At 58.3% G+C, this 27,380-nt stretch overlaps 1 protein-coding gene and 1 pseudogene across 1 annotated transcript; both read right to left on the reverse strand.

Annotated features, from left to right (window-relative positions):
• Positions 1-27,216, reverse strand: NPTXR (neuronal pentraxin receptor). The gene is made up of 9 exons (XM_037068363.1): positions 27,195-27,216; positions 26,040-26,113; positions 25,707-25,793; positions 23,026-23,264; positions 17,703-18,669; positions 7,377-7,605; positions 6,141-6,388; positions 4,381-4,560; positions 1-4,004 (listed from the first exon to the last, which is right to left on the reverse strand). Exons 1-9 carry the CDS (start codon positions 27,214-27,216, stop codon positions 3,780-3,782), a joined length of 2,271 nt encoding a protein of 756 aa, XP_036924258.1. The 3' UTR covers positions 1-3,779.
• Positions 12,383-12,705, reverse strand: LOC119002532 (60S ribosomal protein L36a-like; annotated as a pseudogene).
• Positions 27,217-27,380: the final 164 nt, after the last annotated feature.

The following is a 27,380-nucleotide window of genomic DNA, read 5'->3' on the forward strand; positions in this document are numbered from 1 at the left end:
TCAGAGTTAACATTGTGTTTATTTTGAACATTCAAATTTACAAAAACATAGAAGTAACAAATATCCATGATGTATCACACACACATACACACACATTGCATCTCATGTCACTTTATGTACAAAACTGGGCCAGGAGGACGGGAGGGGGCAGGTCACTGGTAGGGTGCACTAATTTCACAGTGTCCAACAGCTTGGCGTGCTCGCTCACTGCTCAGCCTGGGCCCACGTGTGCCTCTTCTCCACGCAGCAGGGTCAGAGGTCAGGGGTCAGGGGGGAGGGAGGCCTTGGGGTAGCTGGCAGCTGGGACAAAGGAGGTAAAGAAAGTGATCCCATCTCTGGGAGGGGGCCCCTTCCCCAGTTTGTTCAGGGCAAGGGTTCAGGGAAACAGAAAAGAGGGGGCCAGTTTTGGAGACAGGGGGCCTCTCTGTTGTGGAGAGAGAACTCAATGTGGAGTCGGAAAGCTGGGTTCAGGGCTTCTGGGGGCCCAGCTGGGTGGCCCTGCTGTCCTCACCAGTAAGGTGAGGGCTTCAACCCCCTCTAAGAGCCCTTCTGTCCGAATCTGTGGACTGAGGTCTCGCACAATTGTGGCAAGGTGGCCTGTCCCCTTGGGAGGTGGACCAGAGGCGTGACATGCCACAGAGGTGGGAAAACCTGGCAGGTGACAGCTGTGGGGCACCTGGAGCAGGGCCTGGCCCGAGGGGGGGGTCTGAGAGACGCTTCCTCCCCTCCCCTGCGGGGGGCTCTCGGAGACGGGTCACCTTGCAGCTCTCCTTCTCCTGCTGGTGGAGCAGAGGCAGGGGGCACTGCAGAGGAAAGAGTTCCCTAAAGGGACTGAGACCTCCCTCTAAAGGACCCTGGCCCTGGGGCCTCTGTTCCTCCACCACAAACTCTCCGGGGAGGTGAAGAGGGTCAGGCACATCCCTTCAGGCAAAAACCCACCAGGAGCAATGATGCCTGAATCCCACTCCAGAGTGTGGGGGTGACTATCCCCTTGGGCTGAGGGTGGGCTCTCAGAGTAACCTGCTTTTAGTCTGAACTCTGGGCTGGCTGATGGGCCCTGGGCAGGTTACTTAACCTCTCTGTGCTCCTGCTTCCTCGCGTGTGTGATGGGGCTAAGAACAGCCCCAGCAGGGGGAGGATGGACGCTCAGCACGGCGCCTGACCCTGACAAAGGACGTCACAAACGCAGCGCCAGCATCGCTGTGCGACGAGAGCAGCTGGGGGACGCAATCGGGCCCCACTTCCACATCCTCTTCCCCTGCCTCCTCCACTGTGTCTGGGAGCAGCTGAGGACCAAAGCTGGAGCCCAAACAGCAGGCACACGGCCACGTGTGAAGGGGCGGGGCCTATAGAGCTTTCAGTTTTCTGGGATAGAAATGGGCACCCAGGCCACTCACCACGGCCCAGACTCAGAGCCCGCACCCCGACACCTCCAGTTTGCTCCTGTTCCTTCCGGAGGGCTGACCAGGTGTATCAGGTGTCTCGTCATGACCATGACAGAGCATAAAGGCCTTGGGGCATTCTCTGGGTGGGCTCAAGTGATCACGCACCTTCTGCCACCTCTATCCTAAGACCCTTTCTTGCCCCCACGCCCTCCACAAAAGCTGCTTCCTTAAAAACAAAAAGAGAGACCCGACAAAGCCCAGCATCCAGTGTCCCTGAAATCTAAGTTCTAAATACCGCCATCACCCCAGCAACAGGGGATGTCACTGTGAGACACTTGACCCAGCATGAGGGCTGATGTCATTGGCTGTTACCAGGACAACCAAGATCTCAGCAGGTTCTGGCTGTGGCGCCATGGCTCATTCTCCTACGTCCTTCTGAAGGGAGATGGGCCCGAGGTGCTGAAAGGTCTGCTTGGGCTCTTGAAACGGAAGCAAGGATCTGGGGGCTGGAGGCCACAGTCTCGGAAAAGCCTCCAGTGCCCCAGCTCTTACACCGGCCTCAGGCTGGGTGGCAGTGGGGTGCAGATAAAGGGAACAAAACTGGGCAAAAGGCACCCGCGCCCACCGAGTCAGGGAGCTTGCAGCTGTCCAGACCGGGTCAGTGGCTGGCAGCAAAGGGGCCCCTGCATTCTCAGCTCTCCATTCCTGCCAGGGTGCCTGGGATCATGCCTCCCAGGGGGTGGGGGTGCCAAGATGTATTCCATAAAGGGAGATGTCCCAGTGGTCATTTTTGAAAGCATTCCGATCTCTCTGATGCCTGCCCACCAGGTGTGGGCCACACTCAGACCCTCGTGGGCAGGCAGTACGGTGTGGGGGGAAGAGCACTGAAGAGGGAGTCGGAGCGCTGGGTCCTAGTCCTGGCTCTGCCCCATAGTGCTGGGTGATCCTGTGTAAGTCACTTGCCCTCTCTGAGCTCTTCCCTAGCTGCACAAGTAGGGATCAGACTGGGTGGCTTTCTCAACTCTGACATTCTTCTACTCTCTTGGTGAAGCTGGCGAGGACTCAAGGGTAGGGACAGGTAGCCACTAGCCCGTTGAGACACACTCAGGCAACAGTGCCAGGCTGGGGGGCATATCCAGAAGAACTGCTTTTCATAATCTGCATGTGAGGTTGGTCTGCCTTGGTCTCCTCTAACCCTCTGGAGCCAGCTGCTGACCCTGACCCTTGCCTGGCCAGACACTATGTGCTGCCCAGTCCCAGGACCTGCCCCTGTGATGCCTTTTGGTCACCAGGGAAGTTGTCAGGTTTGATCCACTCTATCCACCTGAAATCACAAGCTGTCTCACGTTTTCTCACAAAGGAGGAAGGCTAGCCCAGAGAGGGCAGGGACTTGGAGAAGGCCACACAGCAAAGCTGGCTGGGACCAGAGCTGCTCCTCATGCAGCACGGCATGCCCCTCCATGCTTCTCCCCGCTCACTCAGCTCCTTCATTCCTTCCTCAGAGGCTGCAGGGCTATGCTGAGGGGAAGGTGGGTCCCCTGGGGCACAGAGCCTCTGCCTCATGCTGCTTCCAGCTCAGGCCGAAGTGGCCCAGACCCTGTCCCATCCACAAAAGGGGGAGAAGTGACCGTGCCAGCAGTGGACACAGCTGTGCGGGGGTCGTAGTCCCTAACCCTCCAGGCCAGAGCTCGGGAAGAAATGCCCTGGAAACTGAGGTGGGGTTGGGACAGGCATGGAACCTACATTCAACCCACTGCCCACAATGAAACGAGGAAAGAGGAGGAAGAGAGAGGTGTGGGTGTGGGTGGGGGCTGTGCGGGAGAGGGTCCATTAAGATCCCACTACCCTTGACTGTCAGCTGGTGGGAAGATGGAGGAGGGATGAGTCTGAGTCTCCCACGTCTCCGTCATCCCCTTCTCTGCTGGAGGGGCTGCTCTACAGCCTGCTGTGGCCCTGAAGAGGAGGGTACATGGGGGACGGGGGGGGGGTGGCCTCCCTGCCACTGAGATAGTGGCTGCTCCCTCACATGCAGCCCCACGGGGATGCTGTTGGCATCGGTGGAATCAGATGTGGTTAGTGGAGCGTGGTGGGGGTAGGGGATGGTTGGGGTGTAACGCCTGGACGGTGGGCAGAGCCACGGGCACTGCTCCCCAGCCCAGGCTTGGCCTATTGACTTGAGCTGTTTGTCCCTATCCAGGCGGGATCAGGGGACAGCCATCACAGGGGCAGGGCATTCTGGAGCTGTGGGTTTAGGGGGCTGGGAAATGAGAGGCATGGCCAGGAGTGGAGCAGGAGGGGAGGCCAGTGTGTGGGTAGGCTGAGAGGGAAGGCACCCCCCTCCTGTAAGGTCCCCAGATTGGCAGGCAAGGGAGGGGCCCTGGAGGAGGTGGCCCCTCATGCCTTCGCCCTCCCCTTGCAGACATCAAAGGCGGCCTTCGTTGCACCCCCAAAAGCCTCCACCAGCTTGTCTCCCCAGGGGAGGACATTGCCCAGCAGCGGCGCAGTGCAGTTGGCAATGCCCAGGACCTGGGCAGGTGTCAGGGCGTGGTCCCACAGGTTAAACTGAGCAATGTCACCCACAAAGGCCTGGGTGGCATCAAACCGGCCTCCCAGGGTATCCTGGGTGAAGAGAGGAGAGAAAAAGGAGAGAGACATGGAGTGAAAGAGCAGAACAGATAGGCAGGAAGACTCAGGGGGTCAGGGCTCCCCAATCCCCCTATCTAGCAGAAGCCCCACCCCCACGATTCTAGTCCCGCCCCCACGGTTCTAGCCCCGCCCCACAGCTGTAGCCCCACCCCTAAGCTCTAGCCCCTTGGGCGTGTCTCTGACCTGCAAGGGTCTCGGGTCTGCCCGACCATCTGCAGAACGGCTGGGTCAGACTGAGTGATCACTGCTGCGCCTTCAGGGTCCCTCCGCCTAGCCCTTCCTCCTCAGGGGCCCTGGGCGGGGTGGGATACCCACTTGGGGCCCGAGCCCCGATACCCCTGAGCCGTACCTGCTCTTGGCCCAGAATAAGGATCCCATGAGGCTTGATGGGGTGCCAGGCAGCCAGGTTCTCGCCAGAGCCCCGCAGCTCCCCGTCCTGGTAGGCAGACCACAGGCCGTCCCTCGTGGTCCAGGCAATGCAGATGTGGTGCCAGCTGTTGTCCTTCAGGCTCAGGGGCAGCTGGGCCACCTGGACACAGATTCCCCAGCTCCAGATCAGAGGTCACAAGGCCCGAGGCTGGAGCAATGGGGTGAGGGGACCCGTGTCCTTCCTTCCAGGGACCGACCCAAGGCTTGGCCCTCCCCTTCCTCCCAGCCCAGTGCCTTCCCCACCACTCTCTCCTCTCTGCCCAACCTGACAGGAGGCTTTACTCAGGTCACAAGGGACTAGTCAGTGCTGGTTTGGTTCTCTTTGTCTCCAGGTAGTTTAGTCACTAACAGGCTGGCCAGATCACGTGGGGCGGGAGCTGTGTCTCTAACCCTATCTTCCCCCAGACACCTCACATGGTGCCCGGCACACAGCTGGCTTCAGAAGCGCCGGCAGGGGCGGAGCTTGCCTTGGACTCAGGCCGGGCACTGGCCTCCGGCCCCGGCTCTGCCAACCGACCCCCTGTGGGAGCAGGGGAGGCTGCACTTACCTCCCTGGCCTTGGCTTCCTCATCTGTACAGTGAGGAGGTCAGGCAAGGGATGGCAAACGTGCAGTCATCTCCGGCTCGGCTACCCAAGGCAGACACGGCTAATCAATCATGAGCCCAGACTCAGCCTTAGAATCTTCCGAAAGCTGCTGCTGATTGGTTAGCGTTTGCCAGTCAGATGAAGGGTACTTGCTGCCTGTGGATTTTGAGCTCCCAAAGGGCTCCTCCGTCTCCTGCTCTCTGAGATCACGATATAATGCAACATTCTCTGAAGCCTACTTGGTGTCGGGCCTAGTTCTGACACTGGGGATATGAATCTGGCCCTAGCTGCAAAGGAGCTGAGTCTGCACAGGAGGGAAGGGCTTTAGGGACAAAACAACACAGGGGCCATTCGGGCTGCGCAGAGGGGATAAAGGCCCAGAGGCAGGCGGGGCTGTGGAAACAGGAGACGTGGAGACTAAGCACATCTGGATGGCAATGGACTCTGACCATCCGCTGCAAGGCAAACCACGCAGGGAGCACAGCGGGAGCAAACGCTTAGAGGTTGGAACACAAGGGGAGCTGCGAGTAGCCTTAGTGCTGGGACTCCAGAGGTTCCTAGGATGGGTTCCCTGTGTCCTGTCCAGGGTGCTGAATTTCTGCTAAGAACTGAGCGCCGACTGTGGGCGGGGCCAAGGACAGCGGCCAGGAGTGTGGGAGGGGAATCGGGTTAGTGGGATCCAGATGCAGTCCACCTTCCCAGTCTTCCCAGGACCGACTGAGTCGCAGAAAAAACCCATCTCCTTCCTCCTCTTCCGGGGCACCCAGAAGAGGCACCTCCTGCTAAGCAGGATTTCAGTGGGTTCGGGGAAGTGCCTCTTCATAGGTAGGTCCTTGGGGAAGTCCCAGAATTTCTGTGAGCTTCACATGCCTCCCCTGTAAGCAGAGCGCCACACTTACAGCCCTCATGGACACAAGTCCCTCTTCAGCCAGCCCCAGGTCTGGCCTGTCACTGTGTTTCCAGACGCCAGCATGGCATGGCGTGTGGGCAGGAGAATGTAAATGGCCCACACACGTGGGGCCCAGTACAAGGTGGTGTTCCTGGAAGGGTGACCCCTGCCCCCCATGTCCCCACCTTTGCCTGCCCCCACTGACCTTGTCATTGATCAGCAGCTCCATGGGGTCGTGGCCCGCCTCCAGCAGCACAATCTCATTGGCCTGCCCTGGCACTGAGTAGGAGAAGGGGGTCCCCTGGCCAGTGCCCCCAGACCTGGACCGCAGCCACACGCAGACAGTGAAGGCATAGAGCTCGGGCAGTGCCTTCCGCACGCGGGCGTACATGTAGTTGTTGCGAATGGGGATGCTGATCTTGAAGGCATCAGGGGGGCTATAGGCGGAGGACCCTGAAAGGGGCAGGCAAAGTTGAACCAGGGGGTGTCAGTGGACACTGGTGAGGGTGGGATGGGCAGAGCACACTTCAGAATGGGGGCTACTAGTCCCTAAGACCTGCTATACCTCCCTTCAGCTGTGCCCCTGCTACAGACCTGTCACTCCAAAATTCACTCTTCACTTCTGCTTTCGGACAAGCTTGAGGCCTCCCTCCTCCAGGAAGCCTCCTGGATTTCTTTCTCCAGAACTCCTGTCTGATATCTAAGCTGGTCCCAGCCAATTGCTCATGGTTTTCCCTGGCACCCCATCTTGTCAATGAGCCTCTTAAGGGTGATCCTCACAAGGTTTCTAAGATGAAAAGTCCCTGAGGGCTCATGAGCCCTAAAGCTGCCTTCTCAGATGAGGAAAATGAGCCCTGGGGAAAGGAAGCAAACATCCAAAGTCACAAAGCAAGTCCATGACAGCTGGGAAACCAGGAACTAGGTCTCCAGGTGGTCACGCCCATTCACTGGCCATTACCTCATGTTTCCCTGACCCCCTTGGCGGTGCCAGGCCCAGATGTTAAACGACAGATTTCTCATTCACTAAAGGTGCTATTTTGTGGAGTGGTTAAATGTACAGACTTTGGAGTCAGACCTGGTCTGAAATCTAGACCCATTCCTTACCAGCTGTGTGACCTTGGGTAAGTCATTTGACCCCTCTGAATGCCAATTCCTCATCTGTGAAGTGGGGACACAGCAGTACCATCCCTCAGTGGTTTGGGAGGGGTAAGCCAGCTGATGTGTCAGGTCCTCAGCCCACTCCTGACACACAATGTGTTAGAAAATGAGAATAATGATGATAATATAGTCACCAATTACACCCGCCCTCTCGTGTTTCACAGCCTCCTGCCCACTGGCCTATCTTTAGCCTCTGGAGAGCATGAAAATGCTTTTCCAGTGAGTCTGCCACCCTGAGGACCCAGGCCTGGCTGCTCCGCCCCCTGCGGGGCCCAGGACCCACCGTGTTCCAGTTCAGCGACACGGTCGTGCAGGGCGTCCAGCTCCTTCTCCACCTCCTGCCGCTGCCGGTGGCTGCTGTGACTGAGGGCCACACGCTCCTTCTCCAGGGCCAGCACCTTGGCCAGCAGCTGCCCCTCCAGTTCATCCATCTTGGAGTGCAGGGCCGTGGGCACCGCGGGCGCGGGGGCAGGGGCAGCTGAGAAGTTCACGTGGGCTGGGAGCTCCTGCTGCTTAAGGGGTAGAGAACAGGGCATGTAAGGCCACTTGGAGGGAGGCAGGGAAGGGACACATGGCTTGGAGACCCCACCACCTGAGTGACCCTCGGTGAGCCTCAGATTCCCCATATGAAAAATGAAGGCACTAATACCAGCTTCAGGCAGCAAACTGGGTGTCTAGCAGAGTTTTAGATCACCGAGTCAGACAGCTCAGGATTCAAATGCAGCCCGACTGATGGAGGTCAGGCAGGTGTGTGCTGGTCAGCTGAGAGCAGCTGGCTCCCGCCCTCTGGACATCTCAGCTAATGGTAGCTGGGGGACTGGCTGTGGGGCTCCGGAAAAGCTCTCGGGGGCTCTAACAGGTGGTCCAAGTCCACAGCCACAGCTGATGCCCCTGTAACCAGAAGGGTGTGCACTGGCTGGGTTAGTCTCCCCTCATTCATTCGCCAAGCTTCTCTGTGACAGGGCAGGGCTCTGTTTGGGTACCGGGAAGACCCAGGGGCTTTTGGGATAGCGCTCCAGTCCTGCTATCCAGGGTGGTGTGTGGGTAAGATCACAGATTCTGGAGTCAGACAGCCCAGGGTTCAAATCCAGCTGGAGAGCCAACCTGCTGTGTGACCCTGAGCAAATGTCTCTACCCCTCTGAACCCCGGGCTACTCACCTGTAGCACAGGCAACTGTACCTATTTAGAAGGTTTGGGCGGGGAGTGACTCAGCAGTAAATGCCAATGAGCAGAGCCTGGTTACCACAATTGCTGTCTGGGGATGCGGAGCTTGAGGGACCGACACTCCGTCTTGCCACGCCACCCCGAGATGGGGGTGGGTGGGCTCACCTTGACCCCACTATACTGACCTTCACTGTCCGGAAGGCTCCTTCCCTCTCCCCAGGGTTCTAGGAATCCAGATTCCAGTGCTGACTAAACCCAAAGTCTCAGCTTCCCCTCCTGCAAAAATGGACCACTGGCCCCACTCCGCCCACCCCCAGGATAGATGTGTGGAAGTAAAGGCCCTCCAGCACTATAAAAGCAGAACGTGAACTGTAACACATTGGCTGACAGGCAGCTGCTGCCTCCAGAACCTTCCCTTGACCCCAGACGGCCAGCCATGCACTGTAGTCCCAGTGGCCAGACTGCCAGAAAACCTTGGCCTGAGGCATGGGCTCATGGAGTGTGTTTCCCGCTCAGTGCTGAAGGGCCGAGGCTGGGGGTCCTCAGTTTCCCTCCTTCCACTGTGCCACGCTCACTGTGAGGGGCACACCTCTGAATGAGTGTCCCAGGCCCATCCTCGGCACTCGACACGTATTTGCTCATGAACCCTCAGAGCCCCTCACTCAGTTTTGTTGGTACTCTTAGTGTTCCGTTTTGCAGGTGAGGAAACTGAGGCAGACCCTTTTGAATTTTCTACACTGGGGCGAGGCAAAGCTGACGCCTCTGGAGCCAAAGCCTTCTGTCTCCAGCAAAGCGTCCTCCTCCCGCGGAGGGAGCCAGACCTGCCAGGAGGGAATAGGACGAGGGTGCTGTTTACACAGCCGCCGTGGCAGCGAGAAACCGTGCAGGCGACGGAGGTGGGTGCGCAAGCTGTTCTTTTCTCAGAGCCACCGGCTCTGCCGCCAACAGGAAGGCCGGGGAGGAGGTGGGCTCACCGATCGTGTGTGGCCCCCTCCCCACCCCGGCGTCTGAATCAGAGGAACATGACAGCCCCCTCTCACTTTCCCATCTGCTGCGGGTGCGGGCTGTGCCGTGTGGGCTCCGGGCCTGATGCCAAGCGGGCCCCTAGCCCAAGATGGTGGGGGAGAGGATGAAGCCCTCAGCCCCACTCAGGTCCCGCTGAGGCAGGAAAGTGGGGGCTCAGAACCCACCGGTGTCGTGCTGGGGGCCAAGGGCAGGACATGCTGTAAGTGTTTGGAGTCTGGACGCAGAGCCCAGGGTTTTTGTCCGGCTCAGAGCCAATGTGCCGGCCGCCAGCGCCCAACAGGAACGCGACGGCTGTCCTCATGGCCGCGCACGGTGGGCCAGCCCTGCAGTGAGGAAGCACTGCGCAAACACCTCCCAGCGCCCCCCAGCAACTGGGAGGAATGAAGTCCGCTTTCCAGCTGAGGGAACCGAGGCTCAGGGACGTGAGGACACCTGCTGAAGCTCCCATACTGCGAAGTGACAAAGTGGGGACCCCAGCCCAGGCCCTTCAGATTCCAGAGCGTCTTTCCATTCTTCCATTCTCCCTGGCCCTCAGTTTGCTGGTCTGCCAAGGGGGTGCTGTGCGGGCTACTCCACCTCCAGAGCCCGCAGAAGAGGTTCTGGTGGCCACGAGAGGGTGGGGAGAGTCTGGTGTCTGTGTCAGAGGGTGATTTGGGGCAGCTTTGCAGAGGGACCAGACAGGAAGGACCTGCCCACGCAGGGCAGCTCAGAGGCTGGAGGAGTGGGGAGGACCCAGCTACCTCATCCCTGGGTGGGGACTGCCCCTTTCCTTCAGGGAGCAGAGGGGCGGTGCTGGCTTCGGGGTCAGGGTCCCACCCTCTGCACAGTGCCCCCCTGCCCAGGACAGCACGGGTCCAGCTCCTGGGGCAGCAGCAGACTCCTCACCCACCCCATCCCGTCATCCCTCGCGTCCTCTGTGAGTCTGCCCAGGCAGGCACCCTGGCTCCACCAGTCCAGGACTTTGCCATGAAAAGCTGCCATGCCTCAGTTTCCCCATCAGTAATAATAATAATACCTCACAGCATTGTAGTGATAATGAAATGAGTTAGTAGATGTAATGCCCCAAGATAGGGTCGACACATGGAGTGCTAGGCAAACACCAGTAATTATCACCAATAATACACTCAAATATCTCTTGAAGGGACCGATGCTTCTCCATCTCCAATCATAAATCTTTTTGTTTAATCATTATATTGAGAAAAAAAGCAAGTTACAGAAGATCAGTTAGATGCCATTAAAATAAAGTTACAAAGATTCAAAACCAGATCACGTGTTTGTAAACACAGGAAGAAATGCCTGGAGAGGTGAACGCACGTGCAGGACAGTGGTGACCCTCTCTTGTGGGTGGGCATCTGGGGCTGGGAGTGAGGCAGCTCTGGGGCCTCGGAGGAAGTGACCAGACACCTCAGCCGCAGGGACCCTCGCCTCTCCCTCCAAGTACCCCCCGCTAAGCCAATGCGTTGAGAAGACCACAGAATTCTTAGGCACTGCCTGCCCACACACCTTCTGGGCCCTGGTGAAAATCTGCAGCATAGGCTGAGGCCCCTCCCCTCGGCCCATTTTAACAGATGGTCCTGGCTGTGGTCTTTGCTCAGCTTCTGCTGTGCTGTGTGGCCTTGAGCAAGTCTCTCTGCCGCTCTGAACCTTAGTTTCCCCTGAGTCCAATGAGAGGTGTCTGAGGGGTACATACGTAAGTGCTTCCACTTTGGGTTGGTTGCTGCAACTCCTGCCCCCAGAATTCGGTGGGGATCACGCACCCAAGTCTGTCCTGGGGAGACCCCACTTTCCTCTCACTCACTGAGGATCGCCTACTGCTGACCCGCACCACCTCCCACCGGCAGGGACTTCGCAGAATGGCCAAAGAACAGAGAAAAGATGCTTGATTTCATGAGTCATCAGAGAAATACAAATGGAAAGCACCATGTGTGCGCTACACACCCACCAGAACGAGGAAGGTTTTTAAAATGACCATACCAACACTGGCGAGATCCCCACGCAGGTGGGTGGGTGTGCGCACGCTCGCTGCCACGTCGGGACAGTGTTTGGCAGCGCCTCCTAACGCTGAATCCGTGCCTCTCCCGGGGCGAGGCATCCCACTCCTGGGGACGCAGCCGGGAGAAAGGAGGGCTTACAGCCACCAAAATCCCCCACCGGGACCTTCACGGCAGCTTTACTTGTTCTAACCCCAAACCAGAAACAACCCACGTGCCCACCCGTAGGAGGGGCGGGTAAGTCAGCGACAGTGCATCCGCACCATCACGCGGCGCTGGAAACTGCAGAGCCCGGGAGCGCGCGCTGGGATGGAGTGTCGGACACAATGGAAACCCCAGACACAAGGGGTGCAGCGGTCTGAGTCCATCTGAACGAAGCTCAAACAAGGCAAAGCTGCTCTGTGGTGACCAACAGAATCGTGGACGCTTGGGGGGGGCAAAGTATGGATTTGGGGGGCCACAAAGGAGACTTCTGGGGCACTGGAAATGTTCTGATTCTTGGTCTGCTAGAACGAAGGTGCCACCCTGGCAGGCGTAGGGGTTAAGGGCTCCCCCGTGTGGTGCTCCACCTGGATGGCCGGGGGGGGGGGGGGGGGGGGGGGGGGGGGGGGGGGAGGGNAGGGGGGGGGGATGGGGGGGTGGAGCAGCGGGGCTTGCAGGTGGCAGGTGGGCACTGAGGTTCCATGTGCGCAAACAAAAGACCGATGTGCAGACCCTCTCTTGCCATACTCTGCTGGCCCCCTTCGTGGACAAGGAGGCAGGGTCAGGGGAACTAGCCCCCACAGAGCAGAAACTTCCAGAAGGGGCAGCAATATAAGAAAAAAGTAAAAGCAACTGGTAGACTTTAGAAAAGGTGCCAGCAGATTCTCTAAGTCACTGTGTTTATCTGCAGATAACTGAGAAGCCGGAGGTCTGGGAGCGGGTGAATGGAAGCTTCGGGCTGCACACATATGTCCCCCCACTCTGCGACTCCCAGTCAGGGGACATCTGCCCGAGAACTCATAATTTAGAGACTAAACGGCCTGGACTAAACTTAGCCCCTCCCCCCATTTGGGGGGAACACATCCTCATGATTTGATTGTCATATAATAAAACAAAACATGAAGCTTAGAACGGGATCGCCCGGCCCTTTCTCTTCTCTCCTCCCAGGCCGGCCGCTCACGTCTCTCTGCAGCCAGCGCTCTCCGAGATCTGCAGCCGGGCGCAGCACATTCGAGCCTCAGCACAACCTTCTTTGTAGTTTTAGCCTTTTCCCGGAAAATCAGCTTAGTCTGCCTTCCACAGCCACTCAGCTTCCTGACATAAGGCCGCTTCCCCTGCGCGTACAGAGCATCCTTGCCCTTCTGGTACTGCGTTCCTTGGTGGGGCTGGTGCTCGCCACACTTCTTACAGAAAGGCCAGCGGGTTTGGGGAACGTTCACCATGTTTGGGACAGCACGGGAAACCCATTCCAAAGACAGGAAAACTGAGGCCCAAAGAGGACCAGCACTTGGCCTAAGGCCGCAAACAAAAAGAACTCAACTTCAAGGGCGCTCAACCGCTTGCCCTTCCTCCTCCCGCTGAGACCATCTCCAGCTGAAATGTGTTCTGGGAGCGCCCAGCTCACCTGCTCTGGTTCCTGAAGACTCTGTGAGCCCCCGCTTCCTTATCTGTGAGTGTGCAGCCCCCCAGTCAGGGGGGTCCAACCTTTTGGCGTCTCTGGGCCACACCGGAAGAAGAGGAGTTGTCTTGGGCCACAGATTCAATACATTGCGATGTGTAATTACACACACAAAAATCTCATAACGTTTTAAGTAAATTTACGATGTGATGGGCTGCAGGTTGGACATCCCTGGCCCTACTGCACAGGGCTGAAGACTGAATCAGCTAATACATATACAGTAAGTGCCTAATAAATGTTACTTCTCGGTATGGTTATTGTTATCAGTGAGGCTCCCACGGGACCCTCCTGACTACCTTGCCAGCCAGCTGGACCGGCCTTTGAGGACTGGCCCTCACCCTCATGGCTCTGGCTCTGGGTGCGCTGAGGCAGAAATAGCTCAGGACGCTATCCAGCAGTAGCCCCTGCCCTCCCCTGTCTTTCTTACTCTACTGAAGGTGGTTGAGGTCTGGCCCCTCCAGATGAGTCTAGAGTTAGTAACAAAGAACAGTGCTCTGGAGCCACACACCGACAGGGTCAAATCCTGATGCCACTGCTGTGTGACGCTGGGCCAGTTTCTTAACCTCTCTGAACTGTGCTTTTCTCACCTGTGACAGGGGATAGACGAGGACCTCCCTCATGGGGACTTTACGAGGATTAAATGAAGATGTACAGTGTCTGATGGGCAGTAAGTACTCGGTGGGAGCTCTAGTCGCTGTGAGTGCAGGGTCTTCTGTGACTGCCACCAGGGGCTTCTGACCATGGCTCGCTCTCCAAGACGGAAGGAGGCGACCGCCTTGCTAGGCTGGGCGAAGGATGTGGTTTATGTCAAAGAATTACCGCTGAAATCCATCCTGAAGTTTCATTTTACAGATAAATTAGAGCAAAAATGGGACACTGGAATATATGTGCATGGCCTGTTGCCACATGGATGGTCCAGCCCTTGTGGAAAGGGGTTCTTGGCCACAGCCATGAGAAGGCGATATCCTCTGACCCAGTAATACCTCTCCTGGGAGTTTGGCCTAAAGAAATAATTCAAAAGACTTAAAAAGAAAAAAAGCCCAATTATCTGCAAGAAATTGATCCTGCAACGAGCATCGAAGAGAACAAAAATGAGAAACGGCCTCCATCTTCATCAGCAAGAGGTGCTCCAGGGGCTGAGGGGCGGGGCGTGCCACGGGCCTGGGATACTGCAGCGGTCAGTAAGCTAATTACCAGCAGAGAACCATGTCTCGGCTCGGGAACTGTGTCTACATTTGGAGAAAGGACCAACAGGGAGTGGCAAAACGAATAAAGGGGTGGAATTAAATGTGATTTCCCACTCCAAAAGAACTTCGGGTTCTTTCCCAATTAACACGAACGGCAATGATAACACAAAAATATAAAGGAGGACAATTTTTCCTAGGCCCTCAGTCATGGCCCCCACTTGAGGGCTGGAGAGACAGGCTGGGCCAGCGTGACCTTGCCCCGCCCCCTCTCGGTAGTTGGCCCTGGGGGTGGGGAGCGAGGCGATGCAGAAATGTGCCAGGCGAGGACGCGCAGGGATGTGCTGAGGATTATGGGAGTACGAGAAGGGTAGGAAGTGGACAGAGTGTGTCAGGGAGGGTCTCTGGGAGGAGGGGACCCCAGAATGCTCTAAAGTGATGAGGATGGGTATGCTAGGGGTTATCGAGACACAGGCAAGAAGGGCCTGGGAGAGGGGCCAGATGCCCAATGGCAGCCTGGAAGCAGGCTGAGGGGTCTGCACTGCAGGGGAGCCCCACGGTGGCCTGAAGGACGATCCCTGGGGCTGCCTGGAGGAGGATGGATGGGAGGGTGTGCCTGGGGGTGAGAAACCAGTGAGAGGCTGTACAAGTATCCACGGAGAGCTGAGGCCAAGTGGAAGAGGGGGAACCAAGCATGGCTCCTCAGAGCACACCGGAGAGGCAGAGGGCCTGAGTTCATGCTGGGACACCACGAGGGCAGGGGGCTGGTGGGACGCCCAGGGCGCAGGGCTCAGGGAGCAGTTGGATCCATTGGTCTGGCTGGAGCTTAGGAGAGAAACCTGGGCTGGAGATGCAGCTGGTCTGGAGTGCCACCGAGGGATGGGAGCAGGAAGCCTCAGGGTGTGGCCGAGCTCACCCAGGGAGAGTGAGGGGAGGGCCAGCAGAGGTGCAAGTGCCACAGGAAGAGGACCCCGAAAGGGGGCAGGAAAGCAGAGGAGGGGAGGGGCAGGGGTGGGGGGTGTCCAGGAGCCAAGCGCTTGGTGACTTATAGGGGAAAATGACTAACCAGGTCTGATGTCAGAGAGGGGTCCAGCGAGATCAGGACTGACACATTCTGTTCAATTCATCAGTGTCAGTCCGCTACCGTGGGAGAAAGATGCGTGGAGAGAAGGTAGACCCTGAACGTGTGGGGGCATCCCTCCGAGGATTTTGGATGAGAAGAGAACAGAGAACCGGACCGTGTCTGATGGGTGGGTGGAGTCCCACTGAGACCAATAGTCTGACCTGATGTCTTTTGGGACCCAGACCCCAGCTCCTCTTGATGACCCCAAAGAGACTGGCTCCGGCTATAGCCAGGCTCAGAAAGGTCTGGAGGGCACGCAGCCTTGCCTTTCTCTCTCCGTGCGCGCTGCACACAGAAAGCAGGAGGGGCGTGTGTAGGGAAGCCAGAACTCCCCCAACCTGAGAGGCAAACTTAGTGCCAAAGCCCAGCTGCCAGGATAGCCCCGACCTCAGCAGGCTACGCGGAGGAGAGCCCACCTTGCCAAAGGCGCAGGTGTGGGAGGAACGGGGCCAGGGCAAGCCGAGCCCTGCCAGCCCCAGACATGGGAAGACCCACAGGCCATCTGGGTGGGGGCAGGGGCTAGGGCAGGCAAGAGGAAGTGTTCTGAAAACCAAATCTTTTTTCTTACATTAATAAAATTTATTCCTAAAAGGAGAGGTCCTTCCCACATTTATTTTTGGCTATTTAAAAAATTAGTGCCCTGGATGGTGTGGCTCACTTGGTTGGAGCATCATCCCATAACTGAAAGGTCGCAGGTTCAATTCCCAGTCAGGGCACATGCTTAGGTTGCGGGTTCTATCCCAGCCTGGGCGCATACCGGAGACAACCAATCTATGCTTCTCTCTTGCATCAATGTTTCTCTTTCTCCCTTCCTCTCTCTCTAAAAAGCAGTGAAAAAATGCCCTCAGGGGAGGACAAAGATAAATAAATAAATAAATAAATAAATAAATAAATAAATAAATTTAGTAATGTTATAGCTTAGTGATGAAAATAGCAACCACTCAGACTGACTCAGCACACCTCTGCCAGGCTCTGTTCTGGGCCCCTCACAAAGACCTGCTCACTTAGCACTCCCAACGCGCCAGTGAGGTGGGTGCTGCTGCTGTTCCCCTTTACAAGGGAGGGAACTGGCTCCCCTTCGCTGCCGCCTTGCCGCGTTTATTGTTATTATGTCCTGCTCTCAGCTCTCCTCCTAGAGACCCCCTAGAGCTGGAGCGGGGAAGGCGGTGCTGGCCTGGCAGACAAGACCCCCGGGGTTTCCTCCTGCCTCTGGGGCTCAGCTTCGGAGGCCTCGGGGACCCAAGTCAAGAGGGGTGTCTGCGACAGCACCCTGTGCGGTGGGTGCTGGCCCCAGCGCAGGCTTTCTGAAGGGTCACTGGACCCTGGGGTCGGCCAACCTTCCACACATTGTCTGTGCTACTGAGCCAGAGATTTCACAGAGAGAGCCCGGGTGGGGCTGGGGTCCCTGTGTTTTCTTCCTTCCAGCCTCTGTCCTCTCTCTGCCTTTGCCAGCCACACTTGGGTTGGGGGGAGGTAGAAAGGGGGCGGCCTCTCTGTCCCCCTTCCTTTCACAGATCCAATCTGGTCGCTAACACCTTTCCCTGCAGTCTGGAAATTGTAAGTGGCTGGGGGTGGTCAGTGTTTCCCCAATGCCTATTCTTCCCAGTCTGTCCAGCTCCCCTCTTGATTTTCTCCAAAGGAGAAATCACTGACCCAGGATCACAGGACCGCCAAGAGCGGACTACTGGGTCAGACCTCTTGTGTCTGACTGCTAGCTTGAGCCTGGAATGTTTGGAAAGCTGGCTGGAAGAAGGAGGAGGAACCCTGGGTGGAACTCTGTTCTCCACTCAGTCCCCACCCAGAGCTGCCGGCTTCCAGGTATTCTGGCTGGGAGGACGCCATCTGAGCTCCTACCCAGGTCGCACTACAGCCCAGGTGCGGGGACGGGGTGGGAGGTGGCGAGGAGCACACCAGCTTGGCTTACGGGACACTCTGTTCCCTGCTTTTTGGCAGGAGCCAAGAGGGACTGAGTCGCTGGGACAGCGCATCCCGTGCTCTGACCACAGGAAGTGAGTGGGGGCGAGTGCTGCCGTGCAGAGGTCTGAAAGAGGGGAACGCACGGACGTTTAATGAGACCCTAATTCGTGCCAAACATTTTACACACCTACATTTTAGTCAGTCCTTACTACGAACGGACGCCGGTACACCCTCTTCACAGCCACCGAAGCCGAGGCTTATCTTAGTGCCTGGAGGAAAACTGCTGGCGAGCCAGCCTTTCCCGCGCCTCAGACTCGGCACCAGCCTCCAGCCCGCACGCCCAACGGAATTCTTCCTCCTCGCCTGCGAGGAGGGAACCGTCGCCCTCTTCACACGGATGGGAGATCCACGGGCCAGATACACGCGGGGGTCCCCCCAGAGTCCCTCCGCGCGGCGGTGGTGGCCAGACCCCACAAAAGCCCTCGAGCGGCCCCTCCCACCCCGGCCTGCCCCCGACGACGCGGCGCGGGGCGTGGCGCTCACCTCGATGCGGTCGATGCGGTCCCGGAGGGCACGCACGGCGTCCTCCAGCTCCAGGAGGAGCGCGGGCGAGTCCCGGGGCCCGTCGGCCATGGTGTCGCGGCGGGGCCCGGCGTCCTGCAGGCCGCGCGGCAGGCCGCTCTCGCAGCGGCCCAGCTTGCCGGTGAGCTCGCGGATGGTGTCCTGGTCCGCGCGGATGCGGGCCTCCTGCTGCAGCGCCGTCTGGCGCAGCTGGTCGGCCGTGCTCTGCAGGAGCAGCAGCTCCTCGCGCTCGCCCAGCGCCGCGTCCCCCTGCTCGCCCCCCGACGGGCAGGCGGCCGCCAGCGGCGTGCACAGGAAGCGGCTGAAGAGGGGCACGGGCGGCAGCGGGTGCGCGCTGGCCGCGGGCGCCCCCGGCAGCGCTGGGGGCCCGGCCGAGCTGCCCGCGCCGTGCAGTGCGCTCAGGCTGCGCTGCGGGCCCGGGGACGCGGCGGCAGCACCTGAGGCGGCCGAGGCGTTGTCGGCGCCTCCGGGCAGCGCCCGCGCCCGGCTGGCCGCCAGGGGCACGCTGGCGATGATGCAGATGACGGCACCGAGGAACGCCAGCATGCCCGCGGCCAGCAGCACCGCCAGGAACTTCAGCGTGAGGCGGGCGGCGGGGGCTCCCGAGGCCCCCGGCAGGCGCAGCGGCGGAGTCGGGGCGCGGGGCCCGGGAGCGCGGGGCGGAGCGGGGCCGGAGCGGGAGGAGCCGGAGCAGGAGCTGGAGATGTTGCCGCGGCCGCTGCTGCCACCGTTGTGAGCCCGGGCGTCGCGAGGAGGAGAAGGCTGCGGGCAGGAGGGGAGGGGGAGCAGGCGCGGCGGCCCCGCCCCACCGGCTCCCCCGGGCCGGCCCTGGCCCAGCCCCGCACCCGTTCCTCGCCGGGCGCAGAGGTGGGGGCTCCGCCCGGGTTGCGGCGAGAGGCACGTGGTGGCACTGAGAGCTTTATCCTGCCTGGGTCACAGAGGGCTGCGACTCGAAGGCCGCGCGGCGGGACCTCTTAGTGATCCCACCCTACCCCTCCAATGTTGCCCCCTCCCAAACTGGTAATGCCAACAGCTACCTTTCTGGGAGCTTCCCTCCCCCGACGCCCCAGTCACGCTCTGCGCTGAGTGAGCTACACTCTGGTCTCCATGAAGCCTCACCGTAGGCATGCTCATGATACGAATGAGGAAACTGAGGCTCCCAGAGGTTAGGTCGCAGTCCGAGGTCACACCGCTAGTGTATGTGGTTGTAGCATTTGGGCTGGGGCGGGTCTGACGGGGCAGACCGCAGGGTGCAGCTGGGGTGGGAGTGGGGAGCGGAAGGAAGGAGGCCAGTGCGGGGGGGGGGGGGGGGGGAGGTGTATNGGGGGGGGGGGGGGGGGGGGGCGGAGGTGTAGATTTTGCCCAATTTCTATTTATATTATGGCCACCGCCTGTCACCTCCCACCCCCACCCTCCTGAAGGAGCAGGGTTCACTTTCCTCCACACCTGTCCAAAGAAAAAAAGTCTTCCTGTGATGTCAAAGGGCAGCCAGAGGTCCTCCTCTGACTGGTTGGAGTCACAGACCATGGGGAGAGAAGACCCCTCTCCCGGAGGCAGTCTGCAGGCAGACCCTAGTGGGCATGCAGACCAGGTGCTGGGAGGAAGAAAAGGGATGGGAGTGGGATGTGGTGTGGGGGTGGAGGAGGAGCCTGTCAAAAATGTCTATATATATTTTGTTGCAAATTAACTTTGCAATTAAAAACTTAAGGGAAGAAAAGGGCTACCATCCATCACAATCCAGCTCCAGTTCCACTTTTCCACGAGGCATTTCCTTATCAGAGTGGGCTCCCAGGGCTGGAAGGGGTGTGGATGACTGTGGATGTTCACCCTGCATCTCGGGATGGAGAAGAGGGGATGCAGCTCATGGACTCGCTGGTGAGGGCCGGACCCAGGTTGGTCCTGAGCCCAGGCTGCACCCTGGCCTGTCTCCCTTCCAAACTCACATTCTTGATCCGAAAGGAGACTCAGATTGGGACTCTGGACCACCAAGGCCATCGTGCAGGCTCCACGCAGGGCTGGGTGTGGGGAGGGGCCGGGACATCTCTCGGGAGGCAGCAGGCCTGGGGGATCCTGCTCGGGCACTGGGCACATGCTCCAGCCCAGGATGATGCCCACCCTCCTTGGGGAGCTCTGGGACTCGGGGTCGCCTGAGCTGTAAAGTGGGAGTGAAGCAAACGTGAGCTCCACACTGTGAACCCCTGAGCCAAGTGCGCGTGGACATGTTAGTCCTCCTTGGAGCAGTGGCCTGCAGGCCCCTCCAGGCAGCCCAGCGTGGAGGAGGCCTCTCTGGGGGGGCCCAGGAGGACCCGAAGGCACATGTGGCAGGGAGACTCCTGGTGCATCCATGCGTGTTCTGGGAAGACGGAAGCACTCGTGTGGCATCCCAAGGAGAACCTGTTGTAGAAAATCCAGGAAAGGGCAGGGGAGGCTGGGAGAGGGGCTGCTGTGGCTTGGGCCCCCAGGGGTGCTACCTTTGTGTGAACTGCCTTGGGGATAGGTGGATAATGGGTCCAGAGGCTGGAGTCGAATCGTGTTTGAATTGGTCTGTTTATCTGCCAGGATGCCTTTATAAACCCGTCATCTGAACAGGTCCCTTTCCTGCTTATAAAGCCGTTGGTGCCTCCCCGTCCCTATGGAATAAAGTCCAATCTCCTTAAGAGGTAGTACTGCCTCCTGGTCAAGGGCATGGATTCCAGAGCCAGAAGGTCTAGTTCAAAACCCTGCTCCTACCTGTTTCCAGTTATGTGACCTATTTTGCAAGGAGGGCAAAGTCCCAGGCCCTTCACAGTTCTCGATGCCCTCTCCTGCCCCGGCTTCCAAGCCATAACGTGGGGAATAAAGGAATAAAGCTTCCATAAGCCCTGGGTCTCATTATGTTCGCTGCTCTTCGTTTGTAAGATTGTGGGTAATTTGGGCACTGCTCACCCTTCCAGTGAGTGTTTCCTGTCCCTCACTGCCTATCAACTGTGCACAATTCCCCAAATATCCCGGAAGCTCTGTCCCTGCCTCCGTTCATGCTGTCTCCCACTTGTAAGGCCACCCCTCCTTCCTTGGTTCATTTCATCCCCAGCATCCAGCAGGGGTCCTGCCCCAGGTACCAAATTTTTTGGACTGTAACACGCACCGGACCATAAGATGCACCTAGGTTTTAGAAGAGGAAAATAGGAAAAAAAATTTTTTTTTTTAGGAAAAAATTTTTTGAAGCAAAAAATGTGGTAAAATATTTAATAACATAAATAACATAGGCCACCGCCCCCACACACAGCGAGCCAGGTAAGCTACATTCGAACTATAAGACACACCTCCCCTTTTCCTCCCAAATTTGGAGGGAGTGCGTTTTATAGTCTGAAAAATGCGGTAATTACCTGGCGAATGTGGACTGAGTTAGTCTCCTCGAAGGTCAGGCCGTGCTGCTGCTGCCCAGAGCAGAGGCAAGAGGCTGGGCGGGGGGCGCAGGGCTTCTGAAAACCATCTCGCTGGTGCCCTGGGAGAGAACCCCGCCCCAGTCCTAACCCAAACTCCTCAAGAGATGGTCAGAAAAGGATTCTCAGGGGGACCTTCATAGGCGGCAACTGTCCCCATATTTTCCCTTTAAATTCTCGTGTCTCCTAGAGTTTTATTTCTCCACTTTCACCCCATTCTTAGGGCAAGAGAATTCTGCCCTAAGTGAAAAAGCAGAGTCATTTATTCAAAATACACGTTTGGAGATGGACTTTGTGCCAGGAGCCGGGGAGAGCTAGGAATGAGACTAGCTCCCACTTTCTAATCTAGTGGAGAGGCAGGCAGTAAACAAATGAATAATTAAACAAAAAAGTTAATTGATGACAGTAATGAGAGCTGCAATGGAAAATATGAAATTTTAAAGTAGTTTAAAATTTAACAGTAATATGATAGAAAATTACAGGGGAGGGGTTGGGAGATGGACATTAATGTTTATGAGGTTGGGAGGAAAGACCTGCCTTGGGCTGAGACCCAAACGCTCTGAGACACCAGCCAAGCAGGTATCTGGGGAAAGACCAGGTGTTCCCAGCAGAGGGAACAGCTGGTGCAAAGGCCCCAGGCAGAAATGAACTTGGTGTGTTTCAGAAACAGAAAGAAGGCCGATGGGGCTGCAGCAGAGTGAACTGCAGGGAAGAGAGGAAGCTGCAGAGGAAGGCGGAGTGAGGTCGAGTGGGGGTGCCCAGGCTGGGGGGAGGGGCTGTCTGATTCTCAGCCCAGCTGGGGGAAGTGACAGCTTGGGGTCCGTGTTTGTAGAAGGCTACTGTGGCAGGTGCATGGAGATTGGGTCACAAAGGGATCGAAGGGGAAGCAGGGAGATCCCCTGGGGGCCATGTAGCCTCCAGGTGAAAGGAATGGGGGCTTGCAGGTCCTGACGGTGGAGAGAACCAGGTGGGCTGTGGCCTGAATGTAGAGGCAGAGTTTGTCGGTCAGGTCCTCCAGGGAGCAGACCCTGGGATGGGGTTGGGCGCTAAGTCCTGTGAAAGATAAAAGGGGAGGAGGGAGACCTGGGCAGGGGGCACCTCAGACCTCAGTGCAGGTCTGACCGAGTGATGGCTGACCCCACACGGGGCTCTGGGGCGGGGGCTGTCTGTTAGGGAAGCTTTGCGCTGGGCACCAACGCCCGGTCCCCCGTGCATCTGGCCCAGAGGGAGGTGGCTGCCTCTCAGAGGCTGGGGGGACGTCTGCAGAGAAACCTGCGCGTGTATGTTTATAGCAGCTTTGTTCATAAGCGCCCAAACTGGGAAGCAGCCAAGATGCCCATAAACCGAATGGGTAGATAAATGGGGGTACCTCCAGACAATGGAATATTACTCGGTGCCAGAAGGAAAGGAGCCGGCGAGCCAGGAAGAGGCATGCAGGAACCTTCAATCCACATCACTCAGTGAAAGGAGCGTCTGTAAAGGCTGCCCACTGTTCGGTTCCAACAACAGGACTCTCTGGAGAAGGAAAAAGCACGGAGACCGTGCGAAGAGCAGCGGTTGCTAGGGGATATGGGCGAGGGGCGGGAGGATGGGCAGAGCACAGGATTTTTAGGGCAGCGGAGCCGTTCTCTGAGAGATCACAGTGGCGGGTACAGGTCATTATAGGTTTCCTCAAACCCATGGAAGGAGCGCCGCCGAGAGCGAGCCCGAATGTGAGCTGCAGACTTGGTGGCGACGACGATGTTGTCAGTGAAGGTTTGTCAGATGCCACCAGTGTGCAACCTGGTCCCAGGGCACTGGAAGTGGGGAGACTGTACATGTCAGGGGCGCGGGGTGTGGGAATCTCTGAGCCTCCTGCTCACCACTGCTGTGAGCCTAAAACCACTCTGAAAACTGAGAGGCTGCAGTGGGTGCCGAAGGCCCTGCAGCTGGAGGGCGCCTCCTCCTGCACCCCGTGCGTCAGAGCGGAGAGCTCGTTCTCCAAGGCTGAGCGGTGCCCCTCCACGGCCACCACAGTCCCCCCCACCTTGCGCCGTGAAGGTCCACTCCTCCACGCGCTGTCAGGGAACTGCTCCTCCAAGGTCCCCCTGGGCCTCTCCTCCTGAGGGGACAGCCCCTGTCACTGCAGTTAGTCATAGGACCCCAGGAGGTATTCTCCGTCCCCCTTCTTCGCTACCCATTCTAATTCCCCTCGCCTTCCGTTGTTACCTCTCCTGAAGAAGGGGGGAGATGGCTCTTTCCGTCACCTAGTCCGGTAAAGTCCACAGTACAACACACCTATCTGCTCAGTAAACGAGAGACATTTTTTAAAAAGTGGGGGAATAGAATTGGGCAGAGAGAACCTTCAGACTACAATAAAGTCATTTCTAGAAGAGTGGGAGAACAGACATCAGTTAGACAGCTGGTGGCCTCTGCCATAGACACATGCCAGAGCCAGAGTTTGGACTTAGCGCTTAAGGTGACCACGCCGCCCCGATTCGGTGCTGGAGCCCTGAGTCCCAGGAAAGCCTCGGTCCTGGGCAGATCTGGCCAGCTTGTCACCCCAACTCTCTCCAAACTGCGCTCCGTTGTTGCTGCGGCGTAACAGAGACTGAGACACACATCGCTCCCTCCCTGCCTCCTCAGCCCTGTGCTTCCCTCGACAACGGCACCTCCTGCTTTACCTGCGTCCTGCAAGACGGTGAGCTCTCCGGGGGCAGGGACCACTGTGTCATCCTCACCTGTGTGTCTCTGGGCCGGCACTGTGGGCACTCAGACTCCCAGCAAGTGGAGACAATCCCTCTTGGGCTGTGCTCGTGAGCCAAAGACCCTGCCTTCTCCAGGAGCGGGGACAAAGGGCTGCCTGTGTCCTTCCTGGACACCTCCAGCCTGGGGTCCAGTGTCCACCCAGAGATGGAATGTTCCGGGACCGGAGCCGCCTTATCTACAAAATAGGGTCATGGTCCTTCCCTCACAGGACTGAAGTGACAATTAGGTAAGACCAGATGAGATGTCCTACGTAAGATCTCCCAGGGACTCAGGGGCAGAGAGAGTGTCTTAACATGCTGCTCTGTATTGGTGCCACATGCAGGGCATGGCGCAGTGCCTGGCACTTAGTAGGTGCTCAGTGCATGCTACCCCCTCCTTATCATACCAGCTAACTAGCCAACACGCTGGCCTCAGCATGTGTCGGGAGCTCAGTACCTGCTAACTTCCCTTTTACTTCTGTATCTTCGTTCTACAGGTACCTACAGGGCCTTCCGCCATAGTTGCTCTGTCCCCTCCCACACTGTTTCTGTTTTCTTTCTTCAAGTTTTTAACTTTCTGATAGAGGGGAAGGGGAGGAGAAAGGAAAAGAGAGAAATACTGTTTGGTTATCTTCTGTACGTGCCCTGACTGGGGACTGAACCCGCAATCCAGGCATGTGCCCTGACGGAGAATCGAACCAGCAGCTTTTCGGTTTGTGGGATGATGCCCAACCAGCTGAGCCATGCCGGCGGGGCCACATGCCATTTCTGAGCAGAGTCAGGGCATCATGCGGACCAAGTCTCCTCCGTGTGTTCAGTCAACACACCCCAGCTTGGGGCCTTCCAAAAGGAAGCAGGGCTCAGGAAGGGCCCAGAAACCTTTGCGTGTAATCAGTGGATGCCAAGGTGAGGAGCCGGGCCAGAGGGGAGGGGCAGAGGCCGGAGGAGACAGAGCTTTCCGCTCTGGGGAAGCCCTGAGATTTCCATCCAGGGTTTCTGCTTCCCTGGAAGCAGCGACAAGAGCCAACCCAGCTCGCGGGCTCCGGCAGGAAGCAGGGACATCTGTTCCCAGCTCAGGAGGGGCTGAGTGCCCAGGAGGAAGCGGGTGTCCTCCTTGCGGGGGGGGGGGGGGGGGGGCGGGGGGGGGGGGGGGGGGGGGGGGGGGGGGGGGGGGGGGGGGGGGGCAGGCTGGGAGTTGGCTGAAGTGCGTGTGCCGGAGCCCAGGCCCAGCCAAGGACGACCAGAAGGAGTGGCCGCCTAACAAAGCACGTCCTCTTTCTGCGGCTGCGGGGGTAGGGGGGGCCTGCTGCCCTCACTGTCTGACCGTCCCAGCCACAGCGCTGGTCTCCCTTCTGTCGTTCCCGTCCGCACCTTCCTCTGCTGGGTGCCCCCCTGCGGCCTCCCCGGAGCCCCACATGGTCACCATCCCTGTTTCTCAGGAAGAAAGCGGAAACTCTGAGAGATGCAGTGATTTGCCAGGCCCCGTGCTCAGTGGGAGTGCACGGGATTTGAACCCAGATGTTTGCCAATTCCTCACCAAGCGTTTTCACCCTCAGAGTTCGTCAGAGGCGGCGGCCAAGTCCTTCCTGGACCTTCCCTTTGCCCTGGGCTCAGTCCACCCTTCCCTAGGCCCTTCCTGGAGCCCAGGAGCCGGTCTAAACCCACAGGCCGCTGCAGCGCCCCCCCCCTCTGCTGCTGCCACACAGTAATCTGTCACTCCTCCCCCCTCCCAGTCCGAGAACTTCCTTGAGGCCTGGCACAGTGTCTGCCTCTGATCTGGGTCACCAGCACCTGGTGTGTGTTCAGGGTGCGTCTACCTCACGCACGATGAAGCCGAAGGGATGGCATTTCTCCAGCTCCTCCCGAAGAGGCGGCTCCCTGATGGCCCGCAGGACCTGCAGACGCTGTGCGTGGAGGCAGGAAGGCCGACTGTGAGGGCTCTGCGGGCCTTCCTCCCTCAGTCTGTACCTCGGGCACCGGCAGCCCTGGGCTGCCTGGGACACGATGCAAGGCCCGTGGGAGAGCAAAGGTCCCCTCGGGAAGGAGAATCAGGGAGGGTGGACACAGGGCCAGGGCAGAGGTGCGTGATGTGGCCGGAGGAAAGGGCAGCTCCTGCGGCCTCGTCTGGGTGGCCGCTCTTATGTGACCACCAAGGAACCAAGGGTGCGTGGCAGGTACTCAAACACCAGCCTCTCCTGATCCAGCTCAAGCACCCAAGGGGCTCCTAGGGGAGGAGGGGGGCAGGCTGGGGAGACTCGAGGCTGGAAGAAGAGGCAAGCACGAGACCAGGAGGAGTGGCCGTTCTGCCGGCAGAACCCCGCCCTGGCCCTGCCCGCCGAGCTGCCCGTCATCCTCTTGGACCACCTTGGGCTGAGCCTGCGCTGGGGTCTCTCTTCTCAGTGAAGTTTGCCTGCCTCCAGCATTGGCTGCAGCCACCAGCAAATTATTCCCCACCCCTCCCCTCAAATTTATTTTTCAGACACAGAAACTGAGAAGTGGAGGGCTGAGGGGGAAGGGGCTTGCCCAACACCACACAGCAAAAAGGCGTTCCATATAATGATGAGCCCTGGCCTGTGTGGCTCAGTGGATTGAGCGCCAGCCTGCAAATTGAAAGGTCGCTGGTTTGATTCCCTGTCAGGACACGTGCCTGGGTTGCAGGCCAGGTCCCCAGCTGGGGGTGTGCGAGAGGCAAGTGATCCAATGCATCTCTCACACACTGCTGTTTCCTTCACTTTCTCTTTCCTTTCCCCTCTCTCTAAAAGTAAATAAATAAAATCTTTAAAAAAATAGTGGTGAACACTAACCCTGGTTCTTGTGTGTTCCTAGGTGCTATGTAATCCGGCAAAGCCTCACAGACCCGCAGTGGAATAGGGGGTTGTCTCCCCACCCCCGGGTCACAGACAGCAGTGCTGAAGCACAGAGAGGTTAAGCAACTTGCTTCAGGTCACTCAGCTGTCAAGTCCAGGAGCTTCAGGTCACTCAGCTGTCACGTCCAGGAGCAACTTGCTTCAGGTCACTCAGCTGGGTTCAAATATGAACCCAGACAGTCAAGTCCATGACCACTAGGATACATGCCTCTGGATGGTGAGGGGAAGGCTGTTCTGGAGGGCCTGAGCTGGAGGGGTGGGGACTGGGCTGGGGTGGGTGGGGAGGGCAGGAACCGCAGGAGGGACTGAGGAGCGCCTTGTAGGAAGCCGCAGCCGCCCAGGGACACGCAGAGAGAACTATGCTTGGCAGGTTGACCTCGGGGACCGTCCTGCCCTTCCCCCGAGACTCCCTGGTTCTGCTGACCCAGTTCTTCCTACCTCTGGACGGCATCTCAGGCATCTCGAAGTTTTTTCAGTCACTCTTGGGGTTTACCTTATTTTTTTAGGTACTAAGATCTCCTGGCCTAATGGCAAAGCTTTAAGATCTCCCACCTGCAGTTCCCACCTGGGTGGAGCAGCCCCTGGTGGGCAGGGGCCCACAACCCCCCTCCAGCGCCTGTCTTC

The sequence above is a fragment of the Sturnira hondurensis genome, unplaced genomic scaffold, assembly GCF_014824575.4.
Source record: "Sturnira hondurensis isolate 20B ecotype Veracruz unplaced genomic scaffold, ASM1482457v3 Scaffold0017436, whole genome shotgun sequence".
NCBI classification, from domain to species: domain Eukaryota; kingdom Metazoa; phylum Chordata; class Mammalia; order Chiroptera; family Phyllostomidae; genus Sturnira; species Sturnira hondurensis.